This window comes from Mesoplodon mirus (assembly GCF_964341445.2).
Source record: "Mesoplodon mirus genome assembly, chromosome: 4".
In the NCBI taxonomy this organism is placed as follows: domain Eukaryota; kingdom Metazoa; phylum Chordata; class Mammalia; order Artiodactyla; family Ziphiidae; genus Mesoplodon; species Mesoplodon mirus.
Window position 1 is genome coordinate 49,285,313 of NC_138979.1, and position 23,168 is coordinate 49,308,480.

Sequence of the window (23,168 nt, forward strand, 5' to 3'; positions counted from 1 at the left end):
AAGTCAGCAACAGCTAAGAGCTAAATCTGTGAAGACCCAGTAGGGACTAAATTCTTATTCAAGTTTTTCCATCCTGCTGTAGTTCTAGAAATTCTGAAGTCCGTGTTGCCCATGTACAAATCATAGGCCTGACTATGGCAGCCAGGGACAGAGCTCTGGCTACATTTATCTCATAGGTTTGTTCCATTCTAAGCAGAGGACATGGCCCAGAGGATGTTCAGGGTAATTGTGAAGTTATGGTCTTCCAGAGGACCCCTCCCACTAGTCCTGGGTCTGGGAATATTTTCAGTGTGTTAACAAAGTGAAATCACACACACACACACACACACACACACAGAGTTAGCAATTTAAATAAGAATGTGGGACTTCCCTGGTGGTCCAGTGGCAAAGAATCCTCCTTGCGATGCAGGGGACACGGGTTCAATCCCTGGTCAGGGAACTAAGATCCCACATGCTGTGGGGGAGTTAAGCCCACGTGCCACAACTACTGAGCTCGAGCACTTCAACTAGAGCCCATGTGCTCTGGAACCCACACGCCACAACTAGAGAAGAGAGAATCTGCATGCCACACCTAGAGAGAAGCCAGCGCGCAGCAACAAAAGATCCTGCGTGCCTCAGCGAAGATCCCGCGTGCTGCAACTAAGACCCGATGCAGCCAAAAATAAATTTTAAAAATATCAATAAATAAATAATAAATCTTTAAAGAAAAAAATAAGAATGTGAAGAAATTTCACAAACAGCTCTGTGGCAGGAGGCATATTAATACCTGTGGCTCCTGTCATGCACTTGTGTCCTCAGCACAAGCTAATACATGGGTGGTGCTTGACAAACATGGAACTGAGCAAAAGCACCCAGCCCAGGCATCACAGGCAGAAGACAGGTCCTGACTCCTATCGGGACCTTTTACTGCAGAATCCTTGGTTCTCCCCTAAGCCAGCTCAGTCGTCTGCAGTCATCCACCTAATGATGTCCTTACCCAAAAGAGAATGAAATAATTTATTCTTGTATGAAATTTTAGGAACCCTCAAACCTGGTGGCTGAGTTAGGAATAGAGAAATCACTTGCTGCAAGGAATCTAATATTAGAAATGTAATGGCTGCACCCAGCTTTTCCTTCTGACTAATTCTGAGGAAGTTTTGCTGTCCCAGGAAGTTGCTGTCATGCAGAGGGCAACCCCAAGCCTCTCCAGCGCATCAGCTTGCTTTCCAGGTTATAGAGGCTGACTCCCTCTGAAGGCTTTGACTGCCTACCTTAGTTGATATTCTCCCTCTCGAAATCACAGCCTTATCTCCAGATTCTTATCATTGGTGTGTCTTTAGCTCTTCTAAAGACATGAGAAAAATGACGATTTCAGAAGACATGCCTGAAGAAGGAAAAGCTCCTATCCAATACAATTAGGACAAATTTCCTCACTCATAATGAAATCATTGGATATACTAACCGCTTACTCACGAGTTGTGAGGTTTAAATAAGTTCATACAAATAAGACTGCTAGAAAAGTGCCTGGCACAGAGAAAGCCCTCAATAAATATTAGCTTTAAAAGTGCTGAATACCAATTTGGATATATATGCATATATAAAGAGATATAAATAAGATCACCCCTAAGAAGTGAATGATCCTACTTTGGGGAATCTTTACTAAAAAAACACTCATAGATTCAGACAAAGATTTATTTATAAAGATGGTCATCAGAGCATTGCTAGTAATAGGAAAAAAAAAAGAAAACAGGAAACAACCTAAATGTCCAACAATAATGAAACAAACTATGTCACTTTTCTTTTTCTTTTTTTTAAAATACATTTATTTATTTATTTATTTATTTATTTATTTATTTATTTATTTATTTTTGGCTGCATTAGGTCTTCGTTGCTGCGGGCTTTTCTCTAGTTGTGGCGAGCGGAGGCTACTCTTCGTTGCGGTGCATGGGCTTCTCATTGCAGTGGCTTCTCTTGTTGCAGAGCACCAGCTCTAGGCATGCGGGCTTCAGTAGTTGTGGCACACAGGCTCAGTAGTTGTGGCGCATGGGCTTAGTTGCTCCGTGGCATGTGGGATCTTCCTGGACCAGGGCTCGAACCCGTGTCACCTGCATTGGCAGGCGGATTCTCAACCTTTTCACCACCAGGGAAGCCCTATTCCACTTTTCAAAAGCATGTTTTTAAAGAATTTCTAATGCTGTAAGAAAATTATCATGACAGGTAAAGAGGGATATAAAACCATTCACATAGGGCTTCCCTGGTGGCGCAGTGGTTGAGAGTCCACCTGCCGACACAGGAGACATGGGTTCGTGCCCCGGTCTGGGAGGATCCCACGTGCCGTGGAGTGGCTGGGCCCGTGAGCCATGGCTGCTGAGCCTGTGCGTCCGGAGTCTGTGTTCCGCAGTGGGAGAGGCCGCGGCAGTGAGAGGCCCGCGTACCACAAAAACAAAAAAACAAAAAAAAAACCATTCACATAATATGATCTCAATTATAGACACCCCAAACAAACATCTATGAAACAACTATCTCCATAAGAATAGATTGGAAGGAAATACTCCAAATATTACTTGTGTGTTTTTCTGAGTAGTGAGATTCTTTATTCATTTCAGCATTTTTCAGATTGTATATCTACAATGAACATGTATTAATTCTACATATAGACAAAATTAAAAAGTTAAGAGTCTATTACCATATCACAACTAATACAAAAACAACTGTGTGTTCCCAGACTAAGTCAGTGGCAGGGGGCAGAGAAGATAACCCTGAGACTGTGTCCTCAGAATTTGGTGACCCTAGTGGGTTACCAAGGGGACAGAGAGAGTATTCCAGGACAGCTCTTAAGCTTTCTAGCTTGAGCAACAGCATGGATAAATGACGGTGTCACAAACCACAATAGGGAATGTAGAAAGAAAGGAAGAAGAAGGTTGGGAGGAAAGAAAATAAATTCACTTTGACCTCACTGGGTTTGCAGCGTCAGAAGCATCCCCAGGTAGAGAAGCCCTGTCAAGAGCCTGTTATGGGCAGGGCTAAAGCCTAGGAAAGAGATTTTGGTATACTTTTGAGTGTGAGTCACAGTAGTGCATCCTTGAAGCTGTGGCTTACCTGAGGATGCTCCAGTATTCTATGTGTTCTGTGAAGGGGTCAATCAAACTCTGCTCCCATGAGACTCAGACACTTGGGGACTACTCCTTCCACCCAAAATGTGACCTGAAGTAGCCCTTGCCTCCTTCAGTCATAGGACTGCTGCTGGATTACAGCGAAGAGTCTTACAGAGACTCTCTGTGACTTAAACGCTGTTTGGTGCTATGGATGCTGCTTCCATTGAGGACTGCATTGCACTCTCAGAGTCAACCACATAAAACTTGCTACTGTATACTTCATAGGAATAGTATTCAAGACAATGGCCGCTGCCTCATGCAATGGCCTCTTTTTACAATAACCCACAGGAAAACCATCTCAGGCTTCAGGACCAGAGAAGTATGAGCAACTGGACAGTATGAATTCTATAACTGCTCCTGTTTCCCTCATTGATTTGGCCAATAGGAAGCTCAAAACAAAATCTGTGGCCCATCTTCTGCAACCTTATATGATCACAGATTGTGCAGTTTAGGTTGCTAATCTATTAACATTTCTGTCTTTGTTGTTTTGCCACCTTTATTTTCTCTTTGCCCCAATTTCTTCAACTATGAATTTTCAAGAACCACTTAAAGTAAAAATTTTCCTTCCATGTCCTGCCCACCTTTTGACTCCGTTGCTATCTCCTGGAGTTGCACAAAAGAATCCTAGGCCCTCTTCCCCACAGCAGCCCTTCAGTGCTCAGGTCCTCCACTAAATCTTATATTTTTAGGCACCAGAGCCCCACTTTCTTCAAAAATTTCTCCTAGATGTGAGCACCTAAAGAATCTTTAATCCTTCCAGACTCAACTGATGCCTTATCTTCTCTTGGCATCTTCCCTAAAGCCCCTACTCAGGATGTCACTCCACAGCAGTATTCACAGCAACCTCATGTGATGGCTGATTTTCATGCTTTCTTTCCCACTGGACTGGGGACTCCTGATACACAGATGTCAGGCCCTATTTGCCTCCAACTGGTACCTAGTCAGGGCTCAGGGCATAATATAATAATATATGCTTAATAAGTATTTGTTGAGGAAATAAATGAATGAATGAATATATATACACAACCTCCTCACTCACACACATGCTAAAAGAAAGCCAAGCTCCGAGGAAGAAAAGGAAGAGCTCAGGTCAGTCCAGGTGCTTGTGAGCCTTTCCATCTGACAACTCTTTTTTCCCTAGGACTCTCCTGAACAGATCTGAGGCCCCAGGTACTGGGGCCAGAGCTGATTCTCCCAGCTAAATCCAGGGTAAGGGGGATAAATTTTCACAGAAAGAAAGAATTTCACAGATCAAAAATGCGAGATGCTGGATGCTCCAATATGTACTTATTTTAATAACACACATTTATGTGGGTCTAATTATATGCCAGGCATTGTTCCGTGCTCTTTACAAATATCATCTTATTTAATCCTTGTAATGACTTCACAAGATGGGTATTACATCTATCCCCATTTTATTTTCATATAATCTTTTTAGCATTCAAGTCAGCTATCCTGAAATGAAGGAAGATATAGCTATTCAGTCACTGAATAAAAGAAAATTAGTTACCTTGAGCTCCAGTTCATAAAGCGCTGACAAATCGAATGATAGCCTTTGATCTGAGACCTGGACCCCACAGAATACCACATCGCGCACTAATCACTTATTAAGCATCCTCAGCTCTGTCCTCCGTGAGTTCACAACCTGGTGGAGGAAACACCACGCATCCAAACAAATAAATTACCTTAGGATCAGGGGACCAATACGGTGCTGGCAGCAAGAGGAAGTAATTACCTCTGGCTAGAGGAGACAGCTTCCTGGAGGGGGTGATGTCTGAGTTCCATTTTAACAAATGGACCAGAGGGGACCAGCAGAGAGGGAAGCGAGAGTGCAAAGATGCAGGGATGTGAGATGGCAATGGGGGAAACTAGTGGCAGTCTGGGGTAGCAGGAGAGTGTAGAGAGGGGATGATTTGAGGGATGAGGGATCATCATTCAGGTGATGGACTTGGCTGCAATACCAAGAAGCTTAAAGATACTAACGGGTATAATAGTCATTTCTGTTCTAGAAAGATTGTTTGAGCAGCAGTGTGAGGGAGGGTGGTGAGATTAAACAGAGAGAGACCAGTTAGGAAGCTGTGGCAATACACCAAGCAAGAAACAGTGTGCACCTGAGCTAGGGCATTGGATTCTAGGGATACGTGGGAACCTGAAGCTTTGGACTGATTGGATGGCTGCTAAAACAGTGTAAGATGACACCCGGGTTTCTGACTTAGAGACCAGGGGGGCAGTGCATGCAATGAGATGGGGAGCACGATCTGGGATTATGCTTTCAGGAATGAGGACAAACTCAGATAGTCTCTAAGCCTGGGAAAGTCAAACTGGGTGGCAGAAATTTTCTTCTTTATCTCAGAGAAGTTATTCAGATTCTCATTTTCATCTCCTTTTAATAAAATATGATGCATTTCATTCTGTCATCATAGTGAAAAATCATTGCCCTCTGCTGGGAATTAATAACCTTTCAAATTAATAACCTTTGGGTAGGAAAATTGGTTTCATTAATACCTCCCCTTGCACTTTGTAATTTCATCATCTCTCTGTCCTGCTGTCCCCTGAAACCAAAAGCCCAAGACTTATTGTCTGAGATGCCTGAATGACTTTATGCTCAGAAAGAATGATCAGGGTTCTTAGTAACTGGGCTGAATTGAGTTCACTGATCAAAAATGCTGGTATGGCCTCGTGTCTGCCCCTCAGCCACAGGGGAGCCCACCCTCGGCTGGAAGGGGCTGTGAGAGCATCCTCCCCCAGCTCTTGGTCTGATTCCTAATCTTAGCAGAAAAGATGTCACCCATCTTGGGATGCCACACCTGGGGAACATGGCACCTCCCTCAGGCTCCACCCAGCTTTATCTCTGACTGACATCATGGTCTTGACAGCTGTTGCACTGCCTCAAAGAGTTGGGTGACTGCCCATCCTCCACAAAGTGTCTCAGAGTCAGGGTGAGGCTCCCCACAAAGAGAAGCTAGATAGCCTTTCAGGAAAACAATGGAAGGTGTAATCATAAAAACAATCTTTTTCTCCCTACCCCACCCTCACACAGTCTATGAAAGATTCCGGGTGGATATTCATTTATCCTTTTCTGCTGAAAACTCTTTAGCAGCATCTTATCATCGAGAGCATAAAGTCCAGACTCCTCAGCATCCAGGGGCCCCCCACACTCTGGCTTCCCAGCCTTCGGCTTCCTTCCACCCACAAGGTCCCACGCCTCTGAGCCCTTACTCAGCTGTGCCCTCAGCTTGGAAAGCCCTACTCCTCCCACCCACTCACACACACACACAAGCCCTCATTCATCCCTCAGGGCCAGCATGAGCCTCACGTTCCCTGAAAAGTCCTCCCTGAATGCCACTCCCCATCAAGCAGAATCCACCCCCTCTGTGATCCTCCCCACCCCAGTCCTACCTGGTCAATGCAAGACTACGTGTGAGAACAGGTTGAGCCACAGGAGAGAATGCATAGTGTCATCAAACTAAGACGCTCTGTGTGCTGTCTGCCTAGCATAGGGATGTAGGGAATTGGAGTCAGAGAGACAGGCTCCAAATCCTACCACTTATGGGCATCATGATTCTGGGCGAACTACTTATCCTCTCTGAACCTCAGTCCCCATTGCCTCTCCCATATTCCCACTGTCCTGGAGTTATTCTAGTGTCTGACTGGCTGATCCTATAGTCACTGGGATGGCAGGATGGAGGATCTGGTCCTCTCCACCTCTGTGTGGGGTCCTCCTAGGTCACCCTCCATCATCTCCCAGGAAAAAAATGGCCATTCTGCTGGAAATAAAATGCTCTTTGGGGTTCCCCAAAGCCACAGCCCATGCCTACCTCCAGCATCTTGCAGTAACCCTGCTGCCTAGTGCTTTTAGAAACTTCTAGGTTGTCCCAGAGCTGGCAGAGGTGGAACAGGTGCCAGGTTAAATACTGTCTCCAATTTTATCTTCCAGAGTCATTTGGAAGGAGGTCTCGAGCTGTTGAAACAAAGGAAACATCACAGGAGACAAGAACCAGATTTCTGCTCTTTAAAGAAGAAACCAATAAGGGCTGTCAGATTCGGCTCAATCACTCAGACACGTTACAGCAGTGCGGCTTCAACTCCTCTCTGCCTCTGGTGATGATAGTCCACGGGTGGTTGGTAGGAAATGCTGACATGCCTTTTTTCTCTCTACTTTTACATTTTCTTTTGTTTCCCTCCCTAGTGTGTTCAATTGTAATAAAAAGATAGGGAGCTGGTGATAACAACTTCATGCATAATACTTTTAAAGTACATTCTAATTTCCCAAGTGCTTCCTCACACATTATCTTATTGATTATCTTAATTTCATGAGTAAGCAGGGCAGAGAAAGTATAATTATCTCCACATTTCAGATAGTAAAATGTGGCTCAAAAAGGTCACACAGCACATAAGGGCCCATAAGAGATTGCAGTTCATGAAGGTGAATCTGCATGTTTCCCAAGAGGAGGTAGGAAGCCAGAAGATATAGTCTCCCAATAAAATATTATATTTGTAAGGGTTAAATTCAGCTGCAAATAACAGAAATCCAAATTGGCAGTAGTTCAAATAAAACAGAAGTTTTTTTTCCATTTCATACAACAGTCCAGTATATGTAATCCAAAACTGAATAAACAGCTTTGGTCACTGAAGTCCTCAAGGACCCAGCTCATTCCCTGCTCAATATTCTGCTATCCTTAGAGTATGGTCCAAGATGGCAGCTAGAGCACTAGCTATCACATCTGCATCCCAGGTAGCACAAGGTAGTAAAATGTAAACACAAAAAAGTAAAAAAGCAGGGTTTTTAAAAAACAACTATATTGAGGTGTAATTCGCATTATACCATAAAATTCATCCATTTAAACTGTACAATTCAATGGCTTTTGGTATATAAATGTGTTTTCTTAGGTTAGCTTCCCAGAAGCATCTGTGAAATGAGCATCTGTGAAATGCTTCCAATTACATCCATTTGCCCATACCTAGAGAGAAAGGTATTTAGGATATGTAGCCTCTTAGAGAAAGTGTAGCTTTTTAGTGATGCTAAAATTCTATTACTGTGGAAGAAGGGGGAAAAGAATATTGTGGGCAATGATTGAAGTCAAACAAAAGTTTCCAAGAAGAAATTCTGCCTTACTAGTTTCTAGGCCACCCACGATTTGAAGCTTGGTTCACACTGTGAAACCTCCAGAGATCTGGGGTCTATTTCATGACTTGAAACCCTTTCCCTACCATCTAATTGAAAAATACTCTTCAACCCCCGTCTATCCTAGCTTAGAGAGCAAAATGAGCCCATCGGCCCACCACCACTCTTTCAACATGTATTCACTCATACCCTCCACATGAACAAAACAGACCCCATGCCTGGCCTCATGGGGTAATGGGAACCACATGACACCATGGGGGTGTAGCCACAAGGTGGGTTTGCCATCCCAGAAAAGCACAGAGGCTCTTGTAGCCTGCCAGCAGCTTCCTCCTAGGATTTAAAGGAGCCCCACCCTAGGGAAGGGCGGGGTGTGTTCCACCACAGCACAGGGTTGGCAGTGAAGGTGGTAGGGGCTTTCCTGCCCTTAGAGAAGAGACCTAACACAGATGAGGCCCTATAGGAGCTAAGCCATTTACATTAGACATCAGCTCATTTAATCCTCCCTCCTCCCTACACTGGCCACTTGAGTTAGTCTCATCTCTCAGATGAGGAAACTGCAGCTCAGAGGGGTCAAGCAGCTACCACAGTCACACAGCCCTCAGGAGACAGAACTCCAAAACTAGAACCCTCATGCTCCAAAGCCCATACTGTCAAAGACTCCATTACATCAAGCCTTTGTCAAGGATGGGTTTGGCAGGGTCCCCATCACACAGCAGGCCTCACACTGCAATCTCCTCACTGCAGCTCTCTCTAGCTAAGCTAGCTAAGCTCCATCCCTATTTCTTTAAAAAAAAAAAAAAGCATGGAATTGGAGACAGAGGGTAGAACCCTGAGATGAAACCTATCTTAAAGGAAACTAAAGATCAGACATGAAGGGAGTTCTCTGGCGGTCCAGTGGTTAGGATCTGGCGCTTTCACTGTGGTAGCCCGGGTTCAAGCCCTGGTCAGGGAACTAATATCCCACAAGCTGAATGGCATGGCCAAAAAAAAGATCAGACATCAAAAGCTTTCCTATGGGAGAGGAGGGGGTAAGGATGGATTATTAGAAGGCCAGTCATTGTAAGGGAAGAACATTCCATCTCTTCAGCTGCTTTAGCTAAAGGAACCTTCCCTTACAAGAGAAAAGGAGAAAAGAAATTGGGAAGGAGGGAATGCATCCAGAGCAGAGCTTTGGGGAGAACAGAGCTGTGCACTTGGTACCTGACTTGAGGTAGGGACTTGAGCTGAGAGCCTTACAAACAGCAGGGCCGGCTCTCCCTGCCTCCACTGCCACTCTCCCTGCCTCCCCTTACCTCTGCTTGTAGCTCCTTCCACATGACTTCTCTCCTCTTGGCTCAGGCTGTGACTTCTGCCTAGAGTGTCCCTTCCCTCATCTCCCGCCGGACAGGATCCATTAAATATTAGGTGCTCCAAAAATATTTGTTAGCTGAAGTAATGGCTGACTTCATATCTTGTTTACAGACATGAAGATAGCAGGGTCCTCTTACCAGGATCCTTTTGCTAGAATGAGTCTTTTGTTTTCAAAATCTTGTGCAGACTGGATTATATCTACTATTGCTGGTAATAATAATAATAATGACAACAGCAGCAGCTGCCATAACTAACATTTACTGAGTCCTCACTATGTTCCAGGTGCTAAACGCTTTACATCTATTAACTTATCTCATCTTCACAGCAATCCTGGAAGGAGAACACTATCATTATCCCCATTTTCCAGACAAGGAAACTGGGGCACTGAAAAGTTAAATAACTTGCCCAAGGTCACTCAGCTAGTAACTAGGAGAGTCTGGATTTGAACCCAAGGTGTTATATCCACATAGAAGGTACTGGGTAGAAAGACATTTATTAAATGAATGTATCTTACCCCAGACTCACAAGCCAAACCATCAGTACTGCCGTCCAGCTTCACCTCTGTGTTCTCGTCTTCAATTACACCCGACTTTCCTGCTCTCCCCAGACAGGCCGCACTGCCCTTCTGTGGTTCTGCACCTCTGCACATGCTCCGCCTGGAGTGCCCTAGATACCCTCACCCACCGCCACCACACTCACCTGCCCGCCTGGATTCTTCCGTGAGAACTCCTATTTATCCTTCCAGACACAGCACAAACGTCTTTGCTCTGTGAACCCTTCAGGAGTGCCCTGCAAATTGGCTCTCAAACAAGGAACATACACAGAACAGGTCTCCATAGTGAATCAACCCAGTTGTTATTGGGTTCCTACTATGTTCCAGCTCACAGTCCTACCCCCTCTAAGGCAAGCAGAACACAGTGGGTGTGACCCAGAGGCGCGGCAGCACAGGGAGGGCTGGGGGTAGCCCCCCGGGGGACATTTGGAAAGTCCAGAGACATTTTTGGTCTTCACAGCTTGGGGAGGGGGAGGGGGAGGGGAGGGGAGGGGTGCTGCTGGCCTCTCTTGGATGGAGGCAAGGATGCGGCTAAACATCCTACCGTGCACAGGACAACTCCCACAGCCAAGAAATATCTGGCCCCAAATGTCAATGGTGCTGAGGTTGAGAAGCCCCAGGTTAAGCCCTTTCTCTTGGAGAAAAGGACCCAGCATGAGCCCAGAGTTGGAGAAGGAAAGAGGTGAGCAGGTAGATAGAGGGAGCTAGCACAGCACTCCCGCCTCCCTCCCTGGGAAGCTGATGACCCTGTGGTTCCACCCTCAGATGGAAGCCTCGCTGGAAAACTGGATCTGGCAGATGGTGGCCGCACTGAAGTCTCAGCTGGCCCGACCAGTCAACGTGGGGCTGGCAGAATGGGTCACCCTGGCCCACACCCACTACTCCATTGCTGTCCGCAACACCCGCCTCGTCGGCCAGGAGATCGCAGCCCTTCTCCAGTGGCTGGAGGTGAGACCTGCCCTGACCTCCCGTCTCTCCCGTCCTCTCCCTTCCTCTAAGACTGAGTGAATTAAGCTGGTCTCCTACAGCAACCCAGACGGGAGAACTACTTCTGCTAAGCTCACAGGAATGCGAAGGCATGGGACAGAGACCAGACCCCCAGCGGTCTATCAAATGCCTCCCTTAAAGCCCTGTTTTATAGGATCATCTGCCCCCACTACTCCATCCACTGTTCCTTTTATGCTCACCTCTTTGGATGTGCTAAGGGATCTAAACACACCCTAGAAGCTATCAAACTCCCCCACACATGAATGAGGTCACTCCCGCAAGGCATTAACATCCAGGTGAAGATGGGCAGACAGGAGGCAGCACCACCAGGCAGGGCCCCGGGCAGCTGAGCCGGAAAGGAAACAGGACGGAGTCAGCAAGGTGAGAAACCACTTGGGGTCCTGAGTAGGAGTTAAGCACCTTACTTGTGACCAGGCACAAAGAACAGAGAGAGCCTAGAACAGGCTGCACCCACAAAGGCTTGTATCCAGGCAGCTCTCTCCCCTCCTGAAACCGTCTCACGGCTGTCTTCCAGGAGTCTGTTCACTTTTCTCCAAGCAATGTTCATCTAATTGGGTACAGCCTGGGTGCACACGTCTCAGGATTCGCTGGCAGTTACATGAGCGGAAAGCACAAGATTGGGAGAATTACAGGTAACCACACCTGATAACTGACAGCTATAATCTTCACAGCTGCACGGGGGCGTGGAGCAAGGACCTGCTTCTCCAACGGTCTCATAAATTAACCCACCCCCAGCTTCCTTCAAGCTGTATTAGAGTTCACAGGAGGACTTATAGCACTATTTATTTCAAACATGACCGCTGTCATAGACTGCTGTTCCAAGAGAATTTAGAGCAAATCACAGCCTCACTTCCTATTGCCTTTCCTCAAATAAAGGTCTCTCACAGTCCTGCCAAATAGGTCCTAAAAAGTAGATTTTGTGTACACTTCTGTAGCAGGAAAGAGTTTATTTTTCAACCTATAGTTTTAAAAGTCCAACGTGAGTTAAAGAATGACAGCCCTAAATTTGCTGTAACAGACATGTTTATACCTCAGTGTCCACTTTTGTGAAACACGTGGGTCCTACTCTGAGGCCCATTTGGATTGAGGGAGGGATCTCTGCACCAAAAACCTCACCCCAAGCTCTATGCCACCTTGGAGATGCCCCTAGATACCCAGGAAGAGCTGAAGACACACAAGAAGGCCTTTCCTACCAGGCTGCCCTGACACAAATCTCATCCCCACCCTGCTGCCCCAGAGTCACAGTCAGAGGAACACGCCTCATCAGCCAAGTCCCTGAGGCCCACTGATTCCTACAGGGTAAAACTCAGGAGGCCCAGACAAGGCCCTTCTCAGTGTAGTGTCCCCAGAGCTCTCCAGCTTCTCCTCCCACTGTTCCCTTCTTATAGTTCTAGGCTTCTGTGACACTAGATTTTTCTCCACTCTACAAATGTGCCATGGCCTTTTGTGCTTCTGGGCCTTTGCAGTCACTTTTCCCTTTGTCTGGAAAACCAAGCCCTAGTCTCCCTACCAAACTCCTACTCATCCTTCAAGACCCATCAGGCTAAAACAATATTTCACAAGCAAAAACAATTCAAACAAAATGTAAGATGAATAACATTGCTGTGATCTTTTATTTTATCAAGAAAGAACATTTTTGGCAACTACTATCTACTGTTACCATTCCTTCATAAAAGAAGAGATTTATTTTAACACTGAAAAAAGATAGGGGTAATGGCAGACATTTAAACGAAGCAAATTTGTCATGATGAGAACTCATTTTCTGGTCTTTTTTTTTTTTTTCCTTTTTTTTCCCATCTTGCTGGTGACGGGGAGGCCTGATCCATGGATCAGTATTTGGTGCCCTCCATGATTTAATGCTCAATAGCCTGGGGGTGAGCAGACCTCCCACACAAGAACCTTCCACAGAAGTCCAGTGAGGCCCTTCACAGACAAACCAGGCCTAGAAGGCTAAGTCAGAACTGCAGAGAGGCGGCACTGGGCCCAGGACCCTCTCCATGCCAGCTGGTGTCACGGGCCACATCAGGCCTTATTAGCCAGGCCCACACATATCAGAAGCAACAGGACCGCTAATTACTCTGTTGTCATCTCATAGTCAGCCTGACGAAGAAAGAAATATAAATCACTTCCTTTATTTGTAACTACGGGTGAGGGCTAGAGAGCAGGGACTGTCATGGTCCCCTGTCAATTCCTTCACCCCCAACAGTGATGGAAGCCAGGACTGATACGGGACAACAAAGGATCCTCCAGAGAAGGTAAAGAAAGAAGGAGAAAAAAACCTTGAGTGCATATATACTACCCAGCTACCATCAGCCAGGAGATGCCACTTGTTTCATGCAAACATATCTGTCACTTAAGGACCAGAGCTGTGAGCAGTCCTATTTGCTCACAACATTTTTCCCAGAGAACAGTAATGTCCCAATGTGGTTCTGAACATTCCAATGAAATGACATTAGTGTAGGGGAAAAGCCAGTTTGTTTAGGGAAGTTATTGACAACATGCAGGCAAATAAATTCTTTCTTTGATGGATAGGTTAGAACTACTTACAATAAGCACAGTGGTTTTTTTATATGCAAACAGATGCTCTTGAAAGTGGCTTCAGAGGTACTTAAAATTGATTGGCTTAAATAAATCAAGCATTCCCTTATAACCTTATTTCTACCACTGGATAGTTCCTGCAAACCTCTTTTCCCCGTAGATAATAACCAGCCCGTGTCCGATTTTTAGTGCCATGAATTATTATGGTTTTACTGTGAAAAAGTTACGGCAAGATTTTTGAGAGAAAGATTATGCCCTAGGATTTTCTTCTTCCTGCTAGCTCATGAATGTGTAATAACATGAAAAAGGTAAAAAGAGCATTTCTTCTCTCCTGTTGCTCTCACCTAACCCTTCCCCTTGCTTTCCTGTTAGGGCTGGATGCTGCGGGCCTTTTGTTTAAAAGAGCTTCCCCCGGTGACCGGCTTTCACCAGATGATGCCAATTTCGTGGACGCCATTCACACCTTTACCCAGGAACACATGGGCCTGAGTGTGGGCATCAAGCAGCCCATAGCCCACTATGACTTCTACCCCAACGGGGGCTCCTACCAGCCTGGATGCCACTTCCTAGAGCTCTACAAACATATTGCCAAGCACGGCTTAAACGGTGAGAAAGAAGACACTAGCCTACGCTGGTTTACATTCCCCACAACTGATGGGGCCTCTGGATCCAGTGGTGACTAATCTGCAAGATTCTGAGAAGAGTTTGGCAAGGGTGGGGCCCAGGGTGAATGATCACCAAGTCCACCCAGAGAGAGGGCTTGTGGGAGTAGGTAAGGGCTGCCGCTCCCCCCAAGCCCTTCCTCTTAACAGGCAGTGGTCCCTGGAGCTCAGGTGCTGAGGATGAGCTGAGGGGCACCACTGGGAGTCCCCGCTTCTTACCTCCACTCAGTGTACCCAGAGAAGTCTCTCCCGGGGTGTCAGCCCTTCTGAAAGTTGAGCCCTGATGCCTGTGGTTCTTCCTCTTTCTCTGGAAGCTTCCTCACTCAGGGGGCTTCCTCTATTCTGGGCCCTATAATGATCCACTTAATAGATCATGGTTTCTTGATCCTTGGTCTCACAAGAGTGGGAATAACTCTTCCAACCCCCATGAGGTTTAATCAGCTGACCCTACAGGACATTCATTATTGAGATTCTTCCAATTAGATGTTCAGCTCTAAATAGGTCCTTGTGACTTCCTTTGTCTCAGGGTGGAAACTGAATATGGCATTATCTGGGTCGCGATCCCCTTTCTCTCTCAAACCCTAAAACCAAAACATTAACACGCACATTGGTAACAGGCCCCGGATTAAAGAACAAAAATGTGAGCAGGGCTTCCCTGGTGGCGCAGTGGTTGAGAGTCCGCCTGCCGATGCAGGGGACATGGGTTCGTGCCCCGGTCCGGGAGGATCCCACATGCCGCGGAGCGGCTGGGCCCGTGAGCCATGGCCGCTGAGACTGCGCGTCCGGAGCCTGTGCTCCGCAACGGGAGAGGCCACAACAGTGAGAGGCCCGCGTACCACAAAAAAAAAAAAAAAAAAAAAAAAAAAAATGTGAGCAAAAACCATACATTTCATAGGCATTCCAAGGTTCTCATTATTGTAAAATAATATCCTGATTAAGACATGCCAACTCACTCTAAGCCAACTGGAGACCCCCGGACCCCCACATACCACCATCTTGCCCCAATCATCTGAAACTGAGCTGAGCACACACTATCTCGTGATTACATCACCACCTTCACGTCTCCTATATCAGAATGACCTTCACACTGGACACTATCTCATTTTGGCTGGACTCCCAGCTTTCCACCCGCCCACGCCTGAGAGAACCTTCTGGGAACTTCCCCTTATCATTCCTTACATCACTCTCCAGTCATCGCCCTCTAGTCACCAGCAGTTCCTGGTAACCATCCAGCCCTCTTCCCAGACTTACACCCTCCTTAAGCTCAACACAGAGCCCTAGGATGGTGTTTATTAGCTAGTTGCCTGGTAAATGCATCTCTGACCAACTACTGCCATTTTCTCTTTTGTGCTACACTTTAGAATGATGGAACCAAGGATATTCATTTACCTTGCCCACCCCTGGTATGGTTTTTCTCAGTTTTCTTCACCCTTATGTTCGCAAGTGATCCCATTCTGGGGTGAACATGTTAACTTGGTCAGTTGGTAAATGCTTTACCATCCTCGCCACCTCCTGGCTAGGTGAGCTTGAGTGAGTGAGTGAATGTCTTTGAAACTCAGTTTTCTCACTCGTAACAGCTGCCTCAAGGAGCTGTACTGAAGATCTGGGGAGGCACTCAGTGTAGTACCTGCCGAATAGTGGGTGCTCAACAAATACAGCCCCTAGCGACCAAGAACTGAGATGACTAATCCTGGGCAAACAGCTTTTGGCAAAGTTACCTGTGCTCCACCTTCACATGAGGTTCTTATCACATCTCTTGGTGGTTCCTCAACATTCCTAGAGAAAACTTTACTAAAGATTGTTAAGATTTGGTGACCCAAAAACAAATCCCCCCAGAAAAGGGTCAAAATCCTTGGTATATAAACCTCCTAAACTTGTTTTGGGTTAGGCCCGTTCAGACCTGGTCACTGGGATATGTCCTTCTTGAAGCCAATCCCCATGCTGGTTGTACAGGCCAGTTATCTTAGGGCCTGCAGTGGCTGCTTTGGGACAGAAGGCAGACATGGTGGGGGAGGCCTCAGCTCTCATCAGACCATGAGCCAAGTCCCAAGATTGCCTGGGCACTGGTTTACCCAGCTGTATTAAGAAAAGAGGCATTCCGCACAAGCCTGTTCTGCTAACTCACCCTTAAAGCATCAGCAATTGTGGTTTTTTTTTTTTTTTTTTTTTTGCAGTACGCAGGCCTCTCATTGTTGTGGCCTCTCCCATTGTGGAGCACAGGCTCCGGACACGCAGGCTCAGCAGCCATGGCTCGTGGGCCCAGCCGCTCTGTGGCATGTGGGATCTTCCCAGACCGGGGCACGAACCCGTGTACCCCTGCATTGGCAGGCGGACTCTCAACCACTGCGCCACCAGGGAAGCCCAGCAATTGCGCATTTTTAACCATTTGAGATTAAAATATTTCCAAAATGAATTACACTACCCCACGTGCTTAAATAATTCAATATTTTCTTAGTGACTTGGGGTTCCTATTAAAACACCTACCGCTACATACAGGGTGTCCTCAGCAGCCCCCTGGAGCCTGAGATTATGCCTCCACACTAAGTGACTGCAGGAGGTCTACCCCTTGTGTAGTGTTCAGTCAGTTATCACATCCACTGCAGTCAGCAGGTTGACCTCAGCTCTCCTCCTTCCTAATGTGCTGGTACTCTGCACTGAGAAACAAGGTGATCCTTCAGATAAAGGGATGATAATGTCCTTCTTGCCCTGTTTTTCAGCCATCACCCAGACCATCAAATGTGCCCACGAGCGGTCGGTGCACCTCTTCATCGACTCCTTGCTGCACGCTGATATGCAGAGCATGGCCTACCCGTGCAGGGACATGGACAGCTTCAGCCAGGGCCTGTGCCTGAGCTGCAAGAAGCGCCGCTGCAACACACTGGGCTACTATGCCCGTCAGGAGCAGCAAAGCAAGAAGAGCAAGAGCCTCTTCCTGGTGACTCGAGCCCAGTCCCCGTTCAAAGGTGAGTGCAGGAGAGCCTTCAGAAGGGCAGAATGCAGCCACTTACTTGTCTGAAGGTTCAGAAGTTCCCTGAAGTCTTTTGCTGGAACTACTTCAGGCTCTGTTATTTTAGTGGTTTTGACCCTGAACAGATTCCAGACCGTGATGATGACACAGCCTCTCTCTTTACCCAAGAATGTAGCTTCCTCACTGCCAAGTGCTGGAGGAGAAAGCTTGATACTTTCTGGAACAATCTTTGGGTTGGCTGTACTTCATCCATTATCATGGTCCCCTAGAATATTAGATCCAGAAGGCCTTGAGCAATTACCTTGCCACCCAGGTCTCATGGTACAGGGCCCTGGAGACTTCTCCAAACTCAGACTGGAACCCAGTGCTTTCACCTCTGCTCATGGCTTCCAGGAAAAACCTGGGCTCCACGCTACATCTGTGCTTCCTCATTTCCCCTGACGTTTGAATTAGCTCGTCTTACAAGAGATCATTGTCCTATTGAGGCCCTCCCTAGAAGAAGTTCTGCTCCTCAACCTCAGGGGAGAAACTGAGCCCCTTCTCCTTGCTGGGTTGAACGGGAGGTCAGAGAAAGGGCTGTGGCCATGATTTGGGCTGAAGCCAGCAGAGAAATACTCCACTAAAGCCTATATCCTCCTGGAGGGAACAAGCCAACATCTGTTGCCTTTAACATTTCTGCCTAATCCTTAAAACAGCTCTGGAATGATTTAGCATCTCACTGTTCACAGCACATGCTGCTCGCGTCACTGGGAGGAGCCTGGTGCTCTTTGCTTGTTACCGTGCAGATGTTTGTGTGCAGAAGGTGAACACGAGGTTGGCAGGGTTAGCCTGGAAGGAGGCCTGGAACCCAGGTCCCTCTGACTCCCAGGCTGAACACTCCCAGGTGTTCCGTTCATTACCACACTCCCGAGTTCAAGCTCCCGGGCGACTTATTTTTTTAGGCACAGGATTCTTCTGTTTATCTGAACTTTTGCTCTCCAGCCAGATTTCCCTTCCGTGAGTCCCAGGAATGACAGAAATCAGATGGAGCGTCTGATAGCTTCTGAGAGCACTTGGAGCGAGGGCAGGATCTTTCTTCCCTGAGGGGCAGAGGGTCCCCTCAGCTGTCTGTCCTTGACGGGTGCCAGGCACCCGGAGCAGGTGAGGGGATTTGGAAGGCCTCCTGCTTCAGGGAGCTCCACTGCCGCAGGCTGCCAATTAGACACTCATCTGGGTTAACCAGCTCCTCTTTTAAACGGCAAAGCTGCCTGGAGTGATTAAGTCTCTCAGATAATCACATTTTATCAGATCTACTTTAATCCTGCAATGTTAGCGTTTCAAAAAACTGTTCAACTCCACCATTTCACAGATGGGAAAACAGAGGCCCAGATGCAGGGGAATCATTTGCCCAGGGACACAAGAGGAATTCTTGGGGGCAGAGCCAGCATTTAGACCCAGGCCTCCAAACAACTAGTCTAGTGATTTTTACCTTGGTAACCTGCCCATGGTCTGTCTATGGGGGTGAGGGAAGGAGGAGGGGTGGGGGAGGATCTTGCTTTCTCCTTGCGGTCAGCTGGAAAGAAAGAGCATCATTTTTCACCTTCCAGGGCAGGGCTGTGCATCTGAAGTGAGGGACTGGGTCCTGCCCGAGGTCATCTCCTGAGGGGGGTGGAGATGGGGGAGGGAGGCGAGAGCGTCAAGAGAAGGTAGAGGGAAGAGCAGTAGGCACAAGCCAGGCTGAGTTTTTCCCTTTGCCCAGGACCCCAGATGCCCAATCACCACACGGTGCTGGTGTGAACTCACAGGGACCCCTTTCCCAGGAAGGAGGATCAAGGAATCGCATTAGGGCATCACTATCTCACCCAGCAGCTGCCAAAGCCACTGTGCCAGGCCATCATTTATTCTTCAAGCATAAATAGAGCCAGGGTAGGCAGAGGCCCTCCCTCAGGGGGCTCAAGGGAGACCAACCCCCTCCCACATGCTAAATGCTAAATGCTGTCCCAGGAAGACAGATGATGAGTCCCTTGGAGACAATGTTGCAGGAAGGGGCATCTCTTCCAGGGCCCGAGAGTGGGCTCTTGCCTAACCCTCGGAAATGAATTGTCCGAGGAGACACGTGCTGACAAAGCAAGAGACTTCATTGGGAAGGGGCGCCCAGGCGGAGAGCAGCAGCGTAAGGGAACCCAGGAGAACTGCTCTGCCACGGGGCTCGCAGTCTCGGGTTTTATGGTGATGGGGTTAGTTTCCGGGTTGTCTCTGGCCAATCATTCTGACTCAGGGTCTTTCCTGGTGGTGCATGCATTGCTCAGCCAAGATGGATTCCAGCGAGAAGGATTCTGGGAGGTTGGTAGGACACATGGACTGGTGTCTCCTCTCTCCTTTTGACCTTTCCTAAATTCTTTCAGTTGGTGGTGGCTTGTTAGCTCCACGTTCCTTACCAGGACCTCATGTTGTAAGATAACTCATGCAAATGGTTACTCTAGGGTCTGGCCAGGTTGGGCAGTTTTGGTCAGTAGTTCCCCTAACAACAACACTTGGGTCTCTTTATCACCAGCATCTCATCTTGCTCCAGGGATATCCAATGAAGATAAGATCTCTGGGGCCAGTGATATGGAGGTGGGACTATGAGACAAGACTGCCTGAAACTGGTCCGAACCCAAACCTCCAGCCCCAGACAGATTCCAGTGATGAGCTGCAGCCTGCACTGCACCCTCCTCTTCTCTGGGCCCTCCAAATTCTCCCCAGATCCACCTCAGCCCTTCCAGTGAGCAAAGTCGTAATCTGCTCAGCCTAATTTGACTCACTGGTGGGGAGTCACATCCCTGCGGTCACATCAAGCTACCCTGGGTACAGCTGGAAATTATGCCCAGATGAGACTCCCATCTATGTGAAAGCAGCTGCTCATGGGATGCTGCAGTCTGTATAATGCTACATCGACCTATGTGGTCACTGCTAACCTTATGTGGCTATTTAAATTACTTAAAATAAAATCACAAATTTGAATCCTCAGTCATACTAGCCACATTTCAAACGCTTGAATATGTGGCTGCCATATCAGAGAGTTCAGAAATAGACCATTTCCATCCAGAAAGTTCTATTGATGGTGCTGGCATCAAGTCTTTAATCTAGGCCACCATAACTGCACCCTTCTTCACCCATCATGGCCACGATCTTCTGTGACTTGGGCCCCCAGAGTCTATTTCAGTGGCCAACTCCAGCATTTGATGAATACTTACAGATTCATAAAGGAACAGACTTGCCCAACCCTGGTTACAGAGAACCCACAATCCATATTTTTCAAGGACATCTAATTGTACTCTGTATTTTAGTGCAGGGTCGGGCTGGGCAAGATAAACATCCCCTCCCAATTGTAGTTGCACAAAGGATGGCTAACTTGGCCCTCATTCCTCTGGCTCCCAAGATATTTTGACAAAACCATCAAAGGATCTGTCTTCTACAACCGTATGCCAGAACTCGGGTAAACGCTGAAGAGGACAGCAGTAGCAGAAGAGAATTGGGAAACAGTCGCTGAGTGAAATGAGGCAGTTTATCACCTACTTCCATTCTCTCTCTCAGGAGGAACTTTTGCTAGTTTGGAAGCCCTTTTTTTTTAAGAAAAGGGGGTGGGAAACAAACCTATATGAAGTCCTGCTTAGCAAGCATCTTATCTAATTTAATCCTCATAGCAGTTAGAGTAGGTAACTGTGTGGAAGAGAAGGAAGCAGCACTCAGGGGGGCTTACTCTGTCCAGACACCGCGTTGGATGTGTTGCATCAATTATCTCATGTATCATTTAATCCTCACAACAACTTACAGACAGAGAGAGACAAAGATGGAAGGGGTGGGGGGTGGATTGATTATGCCTAATTTTCCAAATAAATAAATTGAGATTCAGAGAGGCTAAATCACCTTCCCAAAGTCACACAGTTAGTGAGGAGCAAACGTAGTGTTTGACCCCGATTCCATGGCCTCCTAAGTGTAGGACCGAGGCCAGTTCCCTGGCAGCTCACTCCTGAGTCGCCCCTCCTCTTGGGCTCCTCTTTCTGGGTCTCTCCTCTCTTCCCCATCCCCGCTGCCTGCGCTCTCTCCCTGCACTCTGGGCCCCATCCAGCCGGTGGGAACTCACTCCAGCTGATGAGAGCACTCTTCTGGTTGGTGAGATAACCAGCCAAACTGTGACTTGGGGGGTCTTTTTGTCTTTGGCTTTTCTCAGCTACTTCTTTGGAAGGTTTTCACTGATTTCCAGGGAGAATTCCAGAGAAGCAATGGGTATAGTAGAGAGAGCAGAGGCTTGGGATTGGGATAAGGAGTGTCCAGAATTCGGCTTTGCTGCCAACCACCTATATGACCTTGACCCTGTGGCAAAACCTATGTGGGCCTCAGTTTCTTCAGCCACGAAGTGACTATGTGTGGACCAGCATGAGGGAGAACCACTAACCCTGGCACCTGGGGGTGGACTCACTCTGCCCACTGTGCTGGCCGGTCCTGCATATAGGATGGTTGACACCTTCCAGAAGCCAGGCACTTTTACATACCATCTCATCACATCCTCACAACAACCCTGTGAGAAGGCTTTTAATACCTGTTTTACAGATGAGGAAACTGAGGTTCAGAAAGCTGATGAGTGCTCAAGACCTCTTGATGGTACCAGGAGGCTCCTATCTCTCAGTCAAGGGTGCTTATTTCCATCCCACACACACACACAACACAATACTCCCTGGCCTTCCCACACATATACGCTCCCCCATCTCCACCCCCAGCAGAGGAGGAAACTACCCATAGAAGGGGCAAGCATCCAATCTTGTGACATCAGCATCACATAAATGGGGCAGTACTGTTGAGCCCAAATTTAGTCCCCAACCTAAGTACATACACGCACACACACATAGGCTTATAAAACCCCTTCTCGACTTCGCTTGAGCCTGTTCTGAGTTCATTCAACCAGCCCCTGCTAGTGCTGGCTGCTCGTACATTAACCCCCTGCATAAGACCATCATTGGGCCTCTCAGTTCCATGATGTTCAGCCTCCCTCTCGGGTTAGAGGCATCTGAGATCTAGGAAGAAGACCTTGGTGCGGCAAGAAAACACGAGATCTCATTCTTACCACCTCCATGAGAAAAAATCTATACATTCAAAACAAAAAAGGCCTCTCTGATGTTTGTAAAGAGTCATAATGTCTCCCAGGGCCAGTACCTAATGATTCAGAATCATTTTTTCCATGAGACAAAAAAAAAAAGGAAAAAAATATTCCCTTTTTATAAATTCCATACCCTGGTGCTCACAGTGGCTACCATGTAAAAAGAAACATTTTTTTTTTTAAGTGGCACCAGTGGGGTCCACACAAGATTAAGATCCAGGGTTTTTAGGGTATCTGAACCCCAGGCAGACTCTCTGGTGAGGAGAATCTCCAGAGGCCTCACATCTCTGCTCCAGGTTTGATTTTGCCTGATCTCATTCAGGGTTAATAGACTATTTCATGCTTTTCATCTTTAAGACCTGAAATAATTTCTCCTGCCTGAACTGAGGAATACGTTGTGCTGGCCTCCTTGCAGTCACAGGATCAAAAGCGTTTCCCTAAATCATTTTTTAAAATCCTTATTAAACATGCCATAAGGTAAAGTGAGAAAAATTATTCACCCCTTTTTCCTTCATCTTTGTAACAGCATCATTGTCCTGGGGGGTGGGGGGAGGAATAAGAAGCAAATTGTCTTTTTTCTTTTTTTAAGGAAAAACGCTTACAAAATCCAAAATAAGAACAAATAATTAGATCTGAACATGAAAGTCTCGTGTATTTTAAAAAATTAATTTCAAGATTTCTCCCCAAAAGCGGCTTTCCTAGTGCACATTAAAA

At 47.0% G+C, this 23,168-nt stretch overlaps 1 protein-coding gene across 2 annotated transcripts in view; it reads left to right on the forward strand.

Moving 5' to 3' along the window:
• Positions 1-23,168, forward strand: part of LIPC (lipase C, hepatic type) — a 179,062-nt gene that overhangs the window by 140,899 nt on the left and 14,995 nt on the right. For both annotated transcript variants that reach the window (XM_082617725.1, XM_082617724.1), the window contains exons 3-7: positions 7,072-7,259; positions 10,928-11,110; positions 11,685-11,802; positions 14,081-14,314; positions 17,088-17,333. In XM_082617725.1, coding sequence (XP_082473851.1) covers positions 7,072-7,259; positions 10,928-11,110; positions 11,685-11,802; positions 14,081-14,314; positions 17,088-17,333 — 969 coding nt within the window. The remainder of the gene's footprint in view (positions 1-7,071; positions 7,260-10,927; positions 11,111-11,684; positions 11,803-14,080; positions 14,315-17,087; positions 17,334-23,168) is intronic.